Here is a 17,322-nt window from a genome sequence, read left to right as displayed (position 1 = left end):
TGAAGTTCTATTTTATGTCTTGTTTAGGAGTCCTTTACTCCTAGGATTTACTTTATTTTTCTTAGAGATGAGGTCTCACTATCCCAGGCTGCTCTTGAACTCTTGGGTTCAAGCGATCCTCCTGCCTCAGCCTCCCAAAGTGCTGGGATTACAGGTGTGAGCCACTGCACCCAGCTATTCCTGGGATTTAGACATAATCACCTATATATTGCTCTTACTAATTTTTGGTTATATAGTTATTTTATAATTTTGGTTATGTTTTTTAGTCTGGAAAAATTAGGGTCATTATTTCTTTGAATTCTTTCTTTAGCTCTTGTTCTCTCTTCTCCCTCTGGGATTCCAGTTATGTGTGTAACATTTTCTATTGCCCCACAGCCCTTAGATGCTGTTGTTATAGGGTTTATTCCCCCACTTTTTTCCTTTTTGCATTTTCAGTTTGTGTAATTTCTATTATCCTATCATCAAGTTCACTGACTGTTTCCTAGGCAGTACCTGTTTTGTTGAGAAACCTATTGAAAGTGTTCATTTCTTTTACCATATTTTTGGTTTTTAGCATTTCTCTTAGAGTCTTTTTATAGTTTCCATCCCTGAAATTATGTATCTGATTTTGCATGTTGTCTGTCTTTTCCATTAGAGTCTTTAGCATTTTAATCATAATTATTTTAAATGCCCAAGCTTTTGGATCCAGCATCTGTCATATTTGAGTCTGTCTCTGGTGATGGCTTATTCTCTTCACACTATGTTTTTTGCCTTCTGGGATGTTTTCTACTTTTTGGTTAAAGCTAGACGTATTATAAGGGCCAGTAGATACTGAGGGATAGGGATTTGTAACAATCTAGTCAGGAATTGGGCTGCTGTTTGAAGTCTGTTGTTGCTGTCTGTGAGGTTTGTTGTTGCTGTGGGCACCAGAGACTTCAAACTCCTCTAGCAACTTGTTTTTGTCTCCTCTCTTGGATTTGGGTCTTCCCTTTGTACCGTTTCCCAAACAGTCTATCTGTTGTGGCTCTCCCAGCTGCAATTTCCTGTTATTCTTGGAGATTCGGTGGTGGGGTGTGGGAGAGGGGGTCGTTCTCTAATGTTCTGCTTCTCCAAATTTGAACTGGTACCATGGGCCTATGTCTCAAGGGTAGTCATTTGTCTCAAGGGTAGCCAGTTCTTCTAAACACAGTAAATTGAATGAGAAATTTTTTCCTCACTCATAATTGTCATCTTTATTATCTACCTTTTTGTCTAATTGTCACCTTTGTCTATCTTTTATCATATAATATACAAAATTCCTGTTTATATATACAGTATATACAGGTCTGTTTTGGGACTCTGTTTTGTCTCAGTGATACATTTGTCTCCATTCTCAAACCATGTTGTTTTATTACTACGTTTTGTAATATATTTTGATGTCCAGTAGTGTATCTTCTCCTTTATTATTCTTCATTCTATTTTATTTATTTATTTATTTATTTATTTTTGAGACAGAGTCTCTATCGTGCAGGCTGGCATGCAGTGGCATGATCTCGGCTCACTACAACCTCCGCCTCCCAGGTTCAAGCGATTCTTCTGCCTCAGTCTCCCCAGTAACTGGGACTGCAGGTGCGGGTCACCACGCCCAGCTAATTTTTGTATTTTTAGTAGAGATGGGGTTTCACCATATTGGCCAGGCTGGTCTCAAACTCCTGACCTCATGATCCACCCGCCTTGGCCTCCCAAAGTGCTGGGATTACAGGCGTGAGCCACCGCACCTGGCCTATTTTTTTAAAGATGAGATCTTGCTCTGTTTTCCAGGCTAGCTTGCAGTGGCATGGATCATAGCTCACTGCAGCTTTGAACTCAAGCAATCCTTTCACTTCAGTCTCCCAGGTTGCTGGGATTACAGGCATGAGCCACCATACCTACCTCATTGTTCATCATTTTAAAAATTGACTTGGCTATTCTTAAAGATTTTTACTTTGTGATGAATTAGATTCACCCTGTCTAGTTTCTAGAAATCTGTTGGGAATCAGTTTAGATTGCATTGGATTTACAAATGGAATTATGAATAGAATTGACATCTTTTTAACTTTGCATTTAATTTTCCCATCCAGTAACTTTGTATATCTATTTATTCAGGTCCTCATTTACATGAAATAGAAGTTTAATGTTTTTCTTCATAATACTCCTATACATGTGTTGAAGCCTACCAACCAAAATGTACCAGGAACACATTTGTAGTCAAAAAAAGGTTAAGTTTATTTAGCTTGCTGCATAAAGAGAAAATATACCCCAGAAGAACTGCGGGAGCATCTCATCAAGGGGAATTAGAAGGGCTTCTCATAGGGTTTAGGCTTTAAGCAGATGATTCAAAGGAGGATTAAGGAAGCCAGAGGCCAGCAGGACATAGTGGCTCATGCCTGTAATCCCAGCACTTTGGAAGGCTGAAGTGGGAGGATCACTTGAGGCCAGGAGTTCAAGACTAGCCTGGACAACATAGCAAGATCCCATCTTTACAAAAATAAAAATAAAAATTTAGCCAGATGCAGTGGTGCACACCTGTAGTTCCAGCTACTTAGGAGGCTGAAGTGGGAGGATGACTTGGGCTCAGGAGGTGAAGGCTGCAGTGAGCCATGATCATGCCACTGCACTCTAGCCCAGCAGACAGAGTGAGACCCTGTCTCTTTAAAAAACAAAAAGAAGCAGAGGCCAGTTTTGGATCATCATCCCTCTGGAAATAATATGCTTCTAAAATGCTCAGTTTTGAGTACGTGATACTCTTATTGTCTCCTCAGTTAAAAATGATTTATTAAAATGAAGTCTTGCCCCTGTAGCAGTAGTGAATATTACATGCTTTATAGTGAGTGATTTATTAATCAGTTTTATCTGGTAACAGTGATAATTTCTATGTATACAAGTGGAAATTGGATCGCCTTTTGATGTTGTATTTTTCTATATGTATCAGCATAGTGGTTGCATTAAAATTCATTTGTATTTCTTCCCCCTCTAGCAAAATCCTTTATATGATACAGAAAGATGCAAGGTATTCCAGTGTGATCTGACCAAAGATGATCTTCTGGATCATGTACCGCCAGAGTCTGTGGATGTTGTTATGTTGATATTTGTGCTGTCAGCTGTTCATCCTGATAAGATGCACCTTGTCTTACAAAACATTTACAAGGTTAGTGATTTGGGGCCTGCACTTGAGGGTTGGACAGTCTGGATTCTTTTACTTACCTTCCCTCATGAGGCTCATGTACTGTCTAGATTCACATAGTCTCTCCATTCTCACTAGGTAGGCTGTGTAGTCAGTGTATAGAAAGGGGTCCTCTGGCATAAAACATCCACCCTAAATTCTGATTTGTGCAGTGCCATGGCTGCTCTTCAGAGCTTCGCCAGCCCTGGGACAAGGATGATTTTGCAGTTACCTGGGATCCATGGAGTCCTGCTATAAGGTGAGAGGAGTTATGGTTTAGTGGTCAAGAGTACACAGTTTGGCCAGGTGTGGTGGCTCATGCCTGTAATCCCAACACTTTGGGATGCCAAGGCAGGTGAATCACTTGAGGTCAGGAGTTTGAAACCAGCCTGGCCAACATAGCAAGACCTTGTCTAAAAAAAGCTAATGTATGATCATTGGCAGATCACTTAACCCTGTTGAGTATTGGTTTCTGTATCTCATGTGAGAATAATAATCACATTCCTTTGTCCCACAGTTGGGTGAAGATACAATGAGAAAATGTATGGTTAAGCAGTCAAATGCTAGGCATATATCAGTCATTAGCACCGTGATTGAGCTATACATTGTGGCACAATGAAACGAGAGCTGAGGCTCAGAATGAGGAAAACCAACCTGAATCAGTAAAGAGCCAAAACGACATTCTGGTTTTTTTGTTTGTTTGTTTGTTTTTTTAAGAGACAGTTGAATACAGTTTGAGTACTAGGAGATGGTGAATAAAATGTTGCAAGAAAGTGCTTCAATGAGGATAACACTTTCATTTATTGTCTCTAACACTTATTTATTTATTTTTGAGACAGGGTCTTGCTGTGTCACTCAGGCTGGAGTGCAGTGGCATGGACGTGGCTCACTGCAGCCTCAACTTCCTGGGCTCAAGCAATTCTCCCACCTCAGCCTCTGAAGTAGTTGGGACTACAGGACGCACTATCACATCCAGCTAATTTTTAATTTTTGTGTAGAGATGGGGTCTCACTATATTGCCCAGGTTGGTCTCTAACATTTTAATCCTGTGACACTGGACATTCCAGGGTGCTCTTGGAGGTACTCAAGAATTGTCTTCAGGGACGAGCGAGGTGGCTCACGCCTGTAATCCCAACTTTGGGAGACTGAGGTGGGCAAATTACTTGAGGTCAGGAGTTCGAGACTAGCCTGGCCAACATGGTGAAACCTCATCTCTACTAAAATACAAAAATTAGCCGGGCATGGTGGCGGGCGCCTATAATCCCAGCTACTCGGTAGGCTGAGACACGAGAATCACTTGAACGTGGGAGACGGAGGTTGCAGTGAGCTGAGATGATGCCGCTGCACTCCAGCCTGGGCGACAGAGCAAGACTCCATCTCAAAAAAAAAAAAAAAAAAAAAAGAAGTGTCTTAGTGTTATGGAGCCCTGCCCGGTCTTACTATCTTTTTAAGTAGTAGGCCATTTTGGTTCCGTATTATGGGCATTTCAGTCTGTCCCCTTAGTAACTATCACAAATTTATTTTAAGTCCTAACTTAATCAGGTTTTATTTTGACAGGGTTCTCCAAAGTCATGTTCAGCCTGCTTTTGTTTCATAGGTATTAAAACCAGGCAAAAGTGTCTTGTTTCGTGACTACGGACTGTATGATCATGCCATGCTTAGGTTTAAAGCCGGCAGCAAACTTGGAGAAAACTTTTATGTTAGACAAGATGGGACCAGATCATATTTTTTTACTGATGGTAAGATGAATGGAATCCAGTCTTTAAATGTTTTATTCTTTGTTTCTGTTTATTTGATTGCATTATCACTGCAAGGCTGCTTGGAGAAGGCTTGCGACATGTGCACGAGACCCTGAAACAAGCCCTCTACTGCACAATATTTACCCAGCACCTGGAAGGCACAGACCTGGCCCCTGCCCTTGAAGAGCTCACAAGCCTTCTCTGGTGTCAGTGACTCCCCTAATGAGCTTGGGTTAATGGACAGCCTCTGACATGCCATGTGGATTCCCTACTAGGAATTGTGCTGGAATAAGAGGGAGGGCAAGTCAGAAACTTCTTGTCCAGTTAAAAATAAAGCAAATTTGACAGTATAATGCCTTGAGATTACTTTCCCATGGCACAAAGTCAGGAAACCTTTTTCTGTAGAATTGATTGGATCTGTTTTGGGGTTTGGTTTTTTTGTTGTTTTTGAGACAGAGTCTAATTCTGTCACCCAGGCTGGAGTGCAGTGGTGTGATCTTGGCTCACTGCAGCCTCCACCTTCCAGACTCAAGTGATCCACCGAAGCCTCCCGAGTAGCTGGGACCACAGACACATGCCACCATGGCTGGCTAATTTCTTGTATTTTTGGTAGAATGGGGGTTTCACCATGTTGCCCATGCTGGTCTCGAACTCCTGAGCTCAAGTGATCCATCTGTCTCAGCCTCCAAAAGTGGTGGGATTACAGGTGTTAGTCACCATGCCTGTCCTGGATCTGTTTTTAAATAATATGCAAATTTGCTGTAAAGAGGCGTTTATTTATTTTTGAGACAGAGTCTTACAGGCTGGAGTGCAGTGGCGTGATCTTGGCTCACTGCAACCTCCACCACCCAGGCTCAAGTGATTCTCATGCCTCAGCCTCCCAAGTAGCAAGGATGACAAGTGTGTGCCACCACGCCCAACTAATTTTTGTATTTTTAGTAGAGATGCGGTTTTGCCATGTTGGCCAGGCTGGTCTCAATCTCCTGGTCTCAAGTGATCTGCCCACTTCAGCCTCCCAAAATTCTGGGACTGCAGGTATGAGCCACCATGCCCAGCCTAAAGAGGTATTTAAAAAGTCATTTTTGATAAGAAAATGTGGAACATTATTTTGGTCTTTTAGGTGTCTTGAACATAGTCTACCTAATCATCTAGACAGGAAGATAATTAACCTCTATTTTAACAAACATTTTTCTTCTTGAAATGAAATATTCTTTTAGATACCAAAATGAATTAAAATTGAGTGATTACTATTAAAGCTGCAAAATTATTTGGGAGACTGAGATAGAAGGATCACTTGAGCTCAGGAGTTCGAGACCAGCCTGGGCAACCGTGAAACTTTGTCTCTACTAAAAATAAAAAAAAAAAATATTAGCCAGGAGTGGTGGCATGCACTTGTGGTCCCGCTGCTTAGGAGGCTGAGGCAAGAGGATCATTTGGCCCCAGAAGATGGAGGCTGCAGTGAGCTATGATCATACCACTGCCCTCCAGCCTGGGCGACAGGGCGAGAAGCCTATCTCAAAAAAACAAAACAAAACAAAAAAAATGCAAAATTATCAAAATAGGTTAAAATTCAAAAGATGTTTTAATTCATAAAATTTAAACCAATTGTAAATATTGAGAAGATTCAGTGATATCTGCAGAGTGCTTCAGAGCACGTTCTCTGGAGCAATGCTCTTAGTAAGAGTCTTTATTTTTGCTGCCTCACCATTTATTCTGTTTGTTTCATTTAATGTGTAGTGATGTATTATTTGGGTTAGATTTTCCTGGAGCTAGGTCACCACTGGGTGTTTTTCTCCACTCTGATCACAAATTTTCCTCCTTCGTGTTAGGATGAATAAGATGTTTGATGTAAACAAATTGAGCACATGCAGACCTTGTAGGAGTATAGCCAATTTTTATGTTTTTGTTCGAAGATGGGAAACAATAAGATAATTTTTAAAAAGGAACATAATCGGCCGGGCCCAGTGGCTCATGCGTGTTATCTCAGCACTTTGGGAGGCCAAGACTGGGGGATCATTTGAGGTCAGGGGTTTGAGACCAGCCTGGCCAACATGGCGAAACCCTGTCTCTACGAAAAATACAAAAAAATTAACCAGGCATGGTAGTGTGTGCCTGTAGTCCCAGCTACTTAAGAGGCTGAGGCAGGAGAATCACTTAAGCCCAGGAAGCGGAGGTTGCAGTGAGCCGAGATCGTGCTACTGATCTAGCCTGGGTGACAGAGTGACACTGTGTCTCAAAAAAAAAATTTTATTTTAATTAAAAAAAAAAAGGAATATAACCAATTTGGAATTGTTTCTTTTTACTCGGGCTTTTGTATTTGAGAATTCATAATAAGGCAAGATGCGAACACCAGGTTGTCCTTCACCTTGTTCTGATTTAATTGTTTAATTGGAGGTTTCTGTTTGGGTAGAAGAGGAGAAGGAGTGTATTAGTTCCCAAATCAAAACCTTTAAATTATAGCATTGAGGTTTTCATTTAAAAAAATATTAAAATAGCCTCAGCCCTCTATCCCTCCTCAAGGACTGCAAAGCAAATGTAATGTTATGAAGACTTTTGAGCATTGTTGATGCTTGTCTTACAGACTTCCTGGCTCAGCTCTTTATGGACACAGGTTATGAAGAAGTGGTAAACGAGTATGTGTTTCGAGAGACGGTAAATAAAAAAGAAGGCCTGTGTGTGCCAAGAGTTTTCCTTCAGAGCAAATTTCTAAAGCCTCCTAAGAACCCATCTCCTGTGGTCCTGGGCCTGGATCCTAAGTCCTGACCTTTCATGAGGTTGGCATTTATACCTTCCCTTGAAGAGGAAAATTTAAAATCACTCTTTCGTCTGGGTGCGGTGGCTCATGCCTGTAATCCCAGCACTTAGGGAGGCCGAGGTTGGGGGATCATCTGAGGTCAGGAGTTTGAGACCAGCCTGGCCAACATGGTGAGACCCCATCTCTACTAAAAATACAAAAAAATTAGCTGGGCATGGTGGCGAGTGCCTGTAATCCCAGCTACTCAGGAGGCTGAGGCAAGAGAATCGCTTGAACCCAAGAGGCGGAGACTGCAGTGAGCCGAGATCATGCCATTGCACTCCAGCCTGGGTGACAGAGTGAGACCCTGTTTCATAAATAAATAAAATCACTCTTTTTACTTTATATATTTTTTGAGACAGGATCTTGTGGTACGCAGGCTGGAGTGCAGTGGTGTGTGATCACAGCTCATTGTAGCCTCGACCTCCCCTGGGCTCAAGCAGTCTTCCTGCCTCAGCCTCCTGAGTAGCTAGGACTACAGGTGTAAGCCACCATGCCTGGCCCTTAATTTTTTTTAATGAGCATGTACAGTAGTCCCGCTTTATCCATGGTTTCACTTACCACAATTTCAATTACCTGTTTTCAACTGCAGTCAGTTACTTTTCTTAAGATATTTTGAGGGTTATAGGCTCATGCCTATAACCCCAGCACTTTGGGAGGCCAAGGCCAGCAGATCCCTTGAGCCCAGGAGTTCAAGACCAGTGTGGGCAACATGGTGAAACTCTGTCTCTACAGAAAATACAAAAATTAGCCAAATGTGGTGGCATGTGCCTGTAGTCCCAGCTGGGGTGGGAGGTTAGCTTGAGCCTGGAAGGTGGAGGTTGCAGTAAGTCGAGATCACGCTACTGCACTCCAGCCTGGGCGACAGAGCAAAAGTCTGTCTCAAAAAAAACAAAAAAAATTTGAAAGATCACATTCACATAACTTTTATTACGGTATATTGTTAAAGTTGTTCTTTTTTTTTTAGAGTTTGGTACCATCTTGGTTTCAGGCAACCACTGGGGGTCTTGAAACATACCACCTGCAGATACGGGGGGCTACTATGTACTTTTTGTATTAAAAAATAGGAAGTGTATGTGTGTGTGTTAGAGACATGTAAATAAAATTTCAAGGCCTGAAAAGTAGTCAAAGTTTTATAGAATAACATAATTTAGCCATATTGTTCACTGTAAAATTCCACAAAGAAAAGCCTGAGGACCCTGTAGCACGTAAAGAGATTCTTGTCATTACTCATGTGACTGTAAGTGTTCCCCCAGGCAACATGTCAGACAACCATGGGGAAAAATGAGGCCAAGTAGACTAAAATAAGACACTCATATATATTTCTAGCCTAAAGGATTGTTCTGTTTTCTTCTTTTTCCAGTGTCATATTTGCCCATTGGTCTCCCCTTTAGTTCAGTTATGTATTTCTTCAAAACCAGTGTTCCACAAATACCACTTTTGCTCTGTCTGTGCTCAAGAACCCTCCATGGCTCCATATCTGATTGTTGAGACCCCTTATCACTGGGCCAGTTCCTTGCCACACTGTTTGCCCTGGGGGAGAGAGAGGGAATGGCCATCACCTGTCCTCCCCTCTGCCCCATTTGTCCAGTGCTGTTTCTCGGAGAAGATGACTGGTGTCTAGTTTAGAGTTAGAATTTCAGAGTTGAGAGGGGCTTTAGAATGGACATTCCAACTCCCTGTTGGGAAATGAGGAAGCAGTAGCAAGGGGTAAATGATGAGTCCAAAATCACGTAGCTAGTGTTGCAGAATATGGGGAAATCCCTAAATTGGTCTGCTGACCTCTTTCCCAATCATTGCCTTTTAATGACTTTTCCTTTATGAAGTAAAATCCAGGTTATTTTGTTCTGCTAACGAGTTGAGCCTGTAAGCCTTTCTGTTTGCCTTTCTGCAGAAAGCTGTTTGTGAGAACCCTGTCTTGAGTACATGACTGGACTGCACATGCAGCAGGCCTGGGCCCTTCAACTCCAACTACATCTGGAGGAGGGGTCCCAGTGTGAAGGGGTTGGATAATAGTCTTAGTGGTTCTGTACAATCAGAATAAATCCTGGCTCCTGAAGAGAAGAGGGGCAGGCAGCAGGGCTCAGACTGTGCGTGCTGGGTGTTGTGATTCTGCCATCTGTCCTCAACTTCTTGGGAGGGGCTGATGGAACTTGTAGAGAAGGTGGACCTTTAGGGGGCTTCATGGGCCTTCTCACAGTGAGAATCCAGCCCTGTCCAGAAGCAGCCTCAAGCTCCGCACTTTCAGTCCAGTGCTGTCTCCCAAAGCCCCCTCCGCCAAATGAATCCCACAGCCAGCTTCAGCCTCAGATGCTGCCCACTGCCCCCTCCATAGAAGTCCTTTCACCTGTGTCTCTACTAGGTCTGACCAATGTTTCTTGGATTTTATTGGCTAAGCTGGATAAAGACAGGCCATTTAAAGTAGGAAAGTGGGATCCTGGGTGATGTAGCAAGACCCCATCTCTATGAAAAAAATAAGAAAATTAGCCAGGTATGGTGGTATATGCCTGTAGTCCCACCTACTTGGGAGACTGAGGTTGAAGGATCCCATGAGCCCAGGAGTTGGAGGCTGTAGCGATGGAGTGAGCCATTATCACACCACTGCACTACAGCATGGGTGCAGAGCGAGACCCCGTGTCCAATTGAAAAAAAAAAAAAAAAAAGAGCAAGGAGCAATGTAGTGTAGTAGGATAAGCCTGTGCTTTTGTTATCAGAAGTCGTTTGGAATTTTGGCCTCATTCCTTAACCTGTTTGAACCTCACATTCCTCGTTTTTATAATGGGGATAACTACTAACTTAAAAGTGTTCAGAGGATTAAAGGAAGTACATATATATGGCACGTGAGTATCATTTCCCTCAGTCCTCATTTTTTGAACATAGAAGCTTAACATACATACAGAAAAGTGCACAAATCATAAGTATTTAGCTCGCTGACATCACAGAGTGAACATACCTGTATGACGCGTCCAGCATGACTGGCACCCCAGAACCCACCCCACCCCTGTGTCTCGTTCCAGTCACTGTCCCCACAAGGATATCCTCTATTCTGAAGTCTAACACCAGAGAGTAGTTTTTCTTCTATTTTTAAAATTCTCCCCAAAAAAGTTTAAGGACAACTTACAAAAATACAAAAATTACACGATTTTAAGTAGGGAAATTGGGCTAAAGGAAAATAAAAGTTGAGGCCAGGAAGATAATCTTATCCACACAAACTGCATTACAGCAGGTCTTATACACTTAAGGATAAATAACAGATTTTGCTTCCTAGTTGTCAGTGTAAAGAAGGAAACAAGATCAAGTTCAGACTCCATGCGATAAACCTGAGGCAGCTACCCCTAATCTGGAGATCTAAGGAACCTTTCCCTCTAGTTCCCATAAAGAGAACACTATAACATGGCAAACTTAACAGCTTTACCAATAATAAACACAAGTATCAAAGCATTGTTTCTGATAATATAGCTTAACATAGATATAACCCCCAAAGGACTAGTCAAATAAGTGGATGAAGAGGACTGAAAGGGGCTGGTCTAGATGGGTTTTAGAATCCCTAGAAGACTAACGGGCTGTTGGTCCTTCGGTCAGTTTTCCATCAATAGTGTTCTCAGTGGAGGGTTTGATGTGAATCTAGGAACCAGGAGGTCTAGGTTATTGTCCCTTAGAAGGGTAGCTATTGGGCAGACCATCCGGCCAAGAGACAAGTAAGAATGACTTCAGAGAAAGCAAAACAGGTTGGTGAAGTCCTCTTCCTTTGCCAGTGGTTGGCTGGGCATATACCTGTGAATGGGGCCAACAGTTTCCTCCAAACACAACCTGGAGTTGTCTCTACCCACAGGAGTAATTATGCCCCAAATTCTAACCCCATAAAGCCAGGCTGCAAAAGTTTTCATTTAGAATATTTAAAGGTGAAGCTGGGCATGGTGGCTCATGCTTGTAATCCCAGCACTTTGGGAGGCTGGGGTGGGCAGATCACATGAGGCCAAAAGTTGGAGACCAGCCTGGCCAACATGTTAAAACCCTGTCTCTGCTAAAAATACAAAAATTAGCTGGGCGTGGTGGTGCATGTCTGTAGTCCACTGTAGTCCCAGCTAATTGAGAGGCTGAGGCTCACTTAAACCCGGGAGGTGGAGGTTGCAGTGAGCCCAGGTTGTGCCACTGCACTCCAGCTTGGGTGACAGAGTAAGATTCTGTCTCAAAAAATAATAAAAACAATATTTAAAGCTGGTTTAATGACATGCCGACCTCTGACACTGAGCAAGTGGCCTCTCATATATTTAAGATACATTAAGATTAACTGGCTGGTCATGGTGGCTCATGCCTGTAATCCCAGCATTTTGGGAGGTTGAGGCAGGTGGATCATCTGAAGTCAGGAGTTCGAGACTAGCTTGGCCAACATGGCAAAATCTTGTCTCTACTAAAAATACAAAAAATTAGCTAGGCATGGTGCCTTTAGTCTCAGCTACTCGAGAAGCTGAGGCAGGAACCTGGGAGGTGGCGGTTGCAGTGAGCCAAGATCACGCCATTGCACTGTAGCCTGGGCAACAGAGTGAGACTCCATCTCTCTCTCTCTCTCTCTCTCTCTATATATATATATATATATATAAAACTAAGTTTGTTTTTTTTTTTTTCATGGCTGGGCCAGGGTTGGAAGTGGGCCCAGGCAGCTGCCAACTTTAAGATATATTGATTGTAAAATGTACTTCTTGTTAAATTAATGAGGTGACCCAGTCCATCAGTATTTTAACTATGAGCCAGTAGATTGGTTCACAAGCATATTAAAGGCCAAACCTAAAAATGGCTTCAGTCTCATTGCCTCTAGGTCCTTGTGTTCATTCTCCCTGGACACATTTCCATCAGTGCACCCTAAATTAATACAACAGAGGATCAGGTTCTCCCACGTTTGGGTGCTTAGGGACTAGGAAAGCAAGACCATGGTTGGTTTAGTAGCAAACTGTGTGGAATCATATAGACTACAAAGAGTCAACCAATATTGCCTTGTCTTCACAGCCAGAAAACAGTCGCCGGAAACGTAGTGAGTACTGGCTAACAGTACTATAAAAAATAGTATAAATACTATATTATATTAAAATATCCTATATAGTACTATATGTTTCTTTTGAACTTTTCACATATATTAATACATATAGTATAGTGATGTGTGTGTGCGTGTATATATATATATACACATACACACACACATACTCCATACAATAGTGCTAATACAATTTTATTACAGGATTTGGAATATGAATAAATGGGTTCAAGTGCAGGACTTACCCAGTACAAACTACCAACTTCTTTGAACTTCAGACTCCACATGTCTAAGACTGAGATCTTAGTACCTAGTACCTGGCAGGGCTGCTGCCAGGATTAAGTGAGATCATTCAGATGGGAGTGCTTGGTTTACTATAAAGTACCAGTCAAGTGTTAGTTATTTCTATTATTTTGTATTTCTCCAGAAAGTATATTGTTACGTCGAAATGGTAGAGCAGCTCATGAACCAACTCTTTTTCAAGAAGGTTTAATCTTGGGGTCCTTGCAAGGGCTCGGGATTTGAATGTTGTACCACAAGGTGGTGCTAGACACTAGATGTTTTTATTGGCCTTCTACTCCCATCTTAATTGGTTACATAGTGTTCTTTTTTTATTGTTACTGAAGAGCATGGAAAATATTTATTACAAATGTGTTTTCTAGATTAACTTAAAAGCTCATAAGATCAATCCCATCGTAGTTATATAGTGTCCATTTTTTAATTGTCATTGAAGAGCATAGAAAATATTTATTACAAATGTGTTTTCTAGATCAACTTATGAGCTCATAAGATCAATTTTGGCCTCACTGGAGATTAGAAAGCAAGGGTGCTTTTACCTAATGTTCAGTCTACTTTCCCTTCTGAAGGTGTTTACTTTCAGTTAAATCTGGGAAGCATTTTAAGGTAATGTCTGTGATGGGCTCGAAAGGCGTCTGCAAGGCCCCCAGGACACTGGGGAGCATAAATACGTGCTGGACACCAATGAAGGGTCCTATTTTTTTTTTCCTGTGAGTAAATACCCCTTTGTACTTTCCTATCCCCAAATGGTTTTGTGGATTTGCTTTTACTGTTGTTTGGAATTAAGGCCAAAGCAGAGAAGGGTCTGCAGCACAGATAATTGTCTGCCTCACGCAGATATTATTTGTAGCTATCTTTGATAGCATTTGGTTCCCTATTTCACAGTTGTCAACTGAGGAAGGGAAAATTGTGAAATGAGTAAACCAAGACTGTTTTGCAGGGCCATGTTCTCTATTGGGGAGCAGACATTTCTCACAAATTTAAGTAAGTTCTGCTACTGAAACCAAATGTTCTATTAAAAAGAAAATTAGTAGGGCACAGTAGCATATGCCTGTAGTCCCAGCTACTTGGGAAGCTGAGGCAGGAGAATCACTTGAGGCCAGATGTTCAAGGCTACGGTGCACTATGATCTCACCTGTGAATAAACCAGCCACTGCACTCCAGCCTGAGCAACATAGCGGGACCCTGTCTTTAAAATAAATAAATAAATAAAAATTTAAAAATAAGGGCAGGGCAAGGTGGCTTACACCTGTAATCCCAGCACTTTGGGAGGCCGAGGCAGGCGGATCACCTGAAGTCAGGAGTTCGAGACCAGCCTAGCCAACATGGTGAGGCCCTGTCTCTACTTAAAAAAAAAAAAAAAAAAAAAAAATCAGCTGGGCATGATGGTGCGCATCTGTAATCCCAGGTACTCGGGAGGCTGAGGCAGATGAATTGCTTGAACCTGGGAGGCAGAGGTTGCAGTGAGCCTAGATCGCATCACTGTACTCCAGCCTGTGTGACAAGAGCAAAACTCCGTATCAAATAAATAAGTAAAATAAATCAGATGTTTTTCACTTTTCCTTCCTGTCCTCCTCAAATGTGTGGTATTTCATTAAATTGTGTTCAATGGGTACCAGCTGGGTGCAGGGCACTCTGGGGTCACTATGGCTGGAGTGCAGGGTAGGGGTGAAGGGATAGTGGGTATCAGAGGCATTTGAACCAGAGTAACTCCATTTTGAATAGGGGCTGAGTAGAATGAGGCTGAGACCTGCTGGGCTGCATTCCCAGGAGGTTAAGGCATTCTTAGTCATAGGACGAGATAGGAGGTCAGCATAAGATATAGGTCATAAAAACCATGCTTAAAAAGCAGGTTGTAATAAAGAAGCCAGCCAAATCCCAGCAAAACCAAGATGGCGACGAGAGTGACCTCTTGTCATCCTCACTGCTACAGTCCACCAGCCCCATCACAGTTTACAAATGCCATGGCAATGTCAGGAAGTTGCCCTTTATGATCTAAAAAGGGGAGGCATGAATAATCCACCCCTTGTTTAGCATATAATCAAGAAATAACCACAAAAATGGGCAACCAGCAGCCCTTGGGGCTACTCTGTTGAGTGACCATTCTTTATTCATTTACTTTCCTATAAATTTGCTTTCACTTTATGGACTCTGAATTATTTATTTTGCTACATCCAAGAACCCTCTCTTGGGGTCTGGATTGGGACCCCTTCCCAGTAACATGCGCATGTGCTGGGAGGTAGGGAAACAGCTCCAGTCATATGTTCACTCAGCCAGAGTAAGATAAACTAGGAAAACAAATACAAACACTCAGAAAACCAGGAGAAGGAAAAAGAGGAAGAAACGCTGTGGAAAATGTGAGTGCCATAACTGTCACTGTCATTTGGAAAGAATATTTTCACAGTGGAGGCATTATATTCTCTGGTCTGGGGCATGGCCACGGAGATGAGAACATGACACGTAGCTCCTTGGAGCATGTTGCCAAACATGTCTAGATCTATAAGAAAAATATCAGGACTGGCAAAATGAGACAACTCCTGAAAGAAAGAAACTGCTGACAAAATGGGCAAAATGGTCAATCCTAATTAGAAATAATTATAAATTAAATGAGGCCCAGCATGGTGGCTCATACCTATAATCCCAGCACTTTGGGAGGCTGAAGACAAGAAGATCACTTGAGACCAGGAGTTGGGAGACCAATCTGGGATACATAATGAGACCCCTACAAAAAAATTTTAAAAGCCAGTCATGGTGGCATATTCCTGAAGTCCTGGAACCACCTTTGCAAAATGTAACAATGAGAAAATTACAACAGTGAAATAAATCTGACCTAACAGACTATATCTTGCTTCTAACCTCCAAGCTATCCTTGTTCATTCCTGAACTAACTTTAGGCTGAACTAACTTTGGGAGGAATTTAGTTTATAGTTTAACTTTGAAATGATGATAACAGCTCTTTCCTGAAATAAACCCTCTTCTTGCCTGGTGCCAGAGTGTCTTTTTAGGACGAATAAATTAGCCACAAGATTCGCAATTCCCCAATTACTCCTGCAATAACATCACTATTGTAGAACCTAAGATTGACCTTTTGAGGTGTCTTTTCAGGTTTTTGCATTTTTTTTTCTTTTTTTTTTTTTTTGAGATGGAATCTCACTCTGTTGCCCAGGCTGGAGTGCAGTGGCACCCCATCTCGGCTCACTGCAACCTCTGCCTCCTCGGTTCAAGTGATTCTCCTGTCTCAGACTCCCAAGTAGCTGGGATTACAGGCGTGCGCCACCACGCCTGGTTAATTTTTGTATTTTTAGTGGAGATGGGGTTTCACCATGTTGGCCAGGCCAATCTCAAACTCCTGACCTCAGGTGATCTGCCCGCCTCAGCTTCCCAGAGTGCTGGGATTACTGGTGTAAGCCACCATGCCCGGCCAGGTTTTTGCATTTCTGACGACTGCCACTCAGACCTGCCAGCTGTTCCTGTGGTCCCCACCCAGGAATCACTTCAGCCCAAGAGGATAGCTTCAACTCCATAAGATCTCATCTCTGACCCAACTAATGGGCACTCCCCATTCCCTAGCCCTGCTGCCCACCAAACTATCCTTGAAAAACCCTAGTCTGAATTTTTGGAGAGACTGTTTTGAGTAATAAAACTCTGGTCTCTCATTCAGCCGTGAATGAAAGTCTCTCCCCGGTGCAGTTTCTCTTGTCTTGACAGATTGGCTCTATCTGGGCAGCAAGCAAAATGAACCATTGTGTTACTGGAAAGAGGTCCTGATCTGGCTCTATCTGGGCAGCAAGCAAAATGAACCCATTGTGTTACTGGAAAGGGGTTCCAATCCAGACCCCAAGAGAGGGTTCTTGGACCTTGTGCAAGAAAGAATTCGGGGCGAGTTCATAGAGTAAAGTGAAAGCAAGTTTATTAGAGAAGTAAAGAAACAAAAGAATGGCTGGCTACTCCATAGGCACAGTAGTGGCATGGGCTGCCCCACTGAGTATACTTATAGTTATTTCTTGATCATATGCTAAATAAGGGGTAGATTATTCATGAACGTTCTGGAAAAGGGGCGGGCAATTCCTAGAACTAAGGGTTTCTCCCCACTTAAGACCATATAGGGTAACTTCTAGGCATTTGTAAACTCTCATGGCACTGGTGGGCATGTGTTTTACCATGCTAATACATTATAATTAGTGTATTTTGAGCAGTGAGGATGACCAGAGATCACTTTTATTGCCATCTTGGTTTTGGTGGGTTTTGGCTGGCTTCTTTACCGCAACCAGTCTTATTAGCAGGGACTTTGTGACCTGTTTCT

The 17,322-nt window shown here is 42.4% G+C and overlaps 1 protein-coding gene across 16 annotated transcripts in view; it reads left to right on the top strand.

Annotated features, from left to right (window-relative positions):
* METTL6 (methyltransferase 6, tRNA N3-cytidine) overlaps nucleotides 1–17,322 on the top strand; it is a 46,624-nt gene that overhangs the window by 8,620 nt on the left and 20,682 nt on the right. For 3 of the 16 annotated variants that reach the window (XM_034955906.1, XM_063602206.1, XM_063602205.1), the window contains exons 4-5: nucleotides 2,975–3,145; nucleotides 4,758–4,899. In XM_034955906.1, the coding sequence (XP_034811797.1) occupies nucleotides 2,975–3,145; nucleotides 4,758–4,899 (313 nt within the window). Of the gene's footprint in view, nucleotides 1–2,974; nucleotides 3,146–3,333; nucleotides 3,420–3,995; nucleotides 8,815–17,322 lie in introns of those variants that run through there. The other 13 variants (XM_034955905.2, XM_063602200.1, XM_063602201.1 and 10 more) reach the window with 8 other exon arrangements.

The sequence above is a fragment of the Pan paniscus genome, chromosome 2, assembly GCF_029289425.2.
Source record: "Pan paniscus chromosome 2, NHGRI_mPanPan1-v2.0_pri, whole genome shotgun sequence".
Taxonomy (NCBI): domain Eukaryota; kingdom Metazoa; phylum Chordata; class Mammalia; order Primates; family Hominidae; genus Pan; species Pan paniscus.
This window is presented reverse-complemented; position numbering and strand designations above follow the sequence as displayed.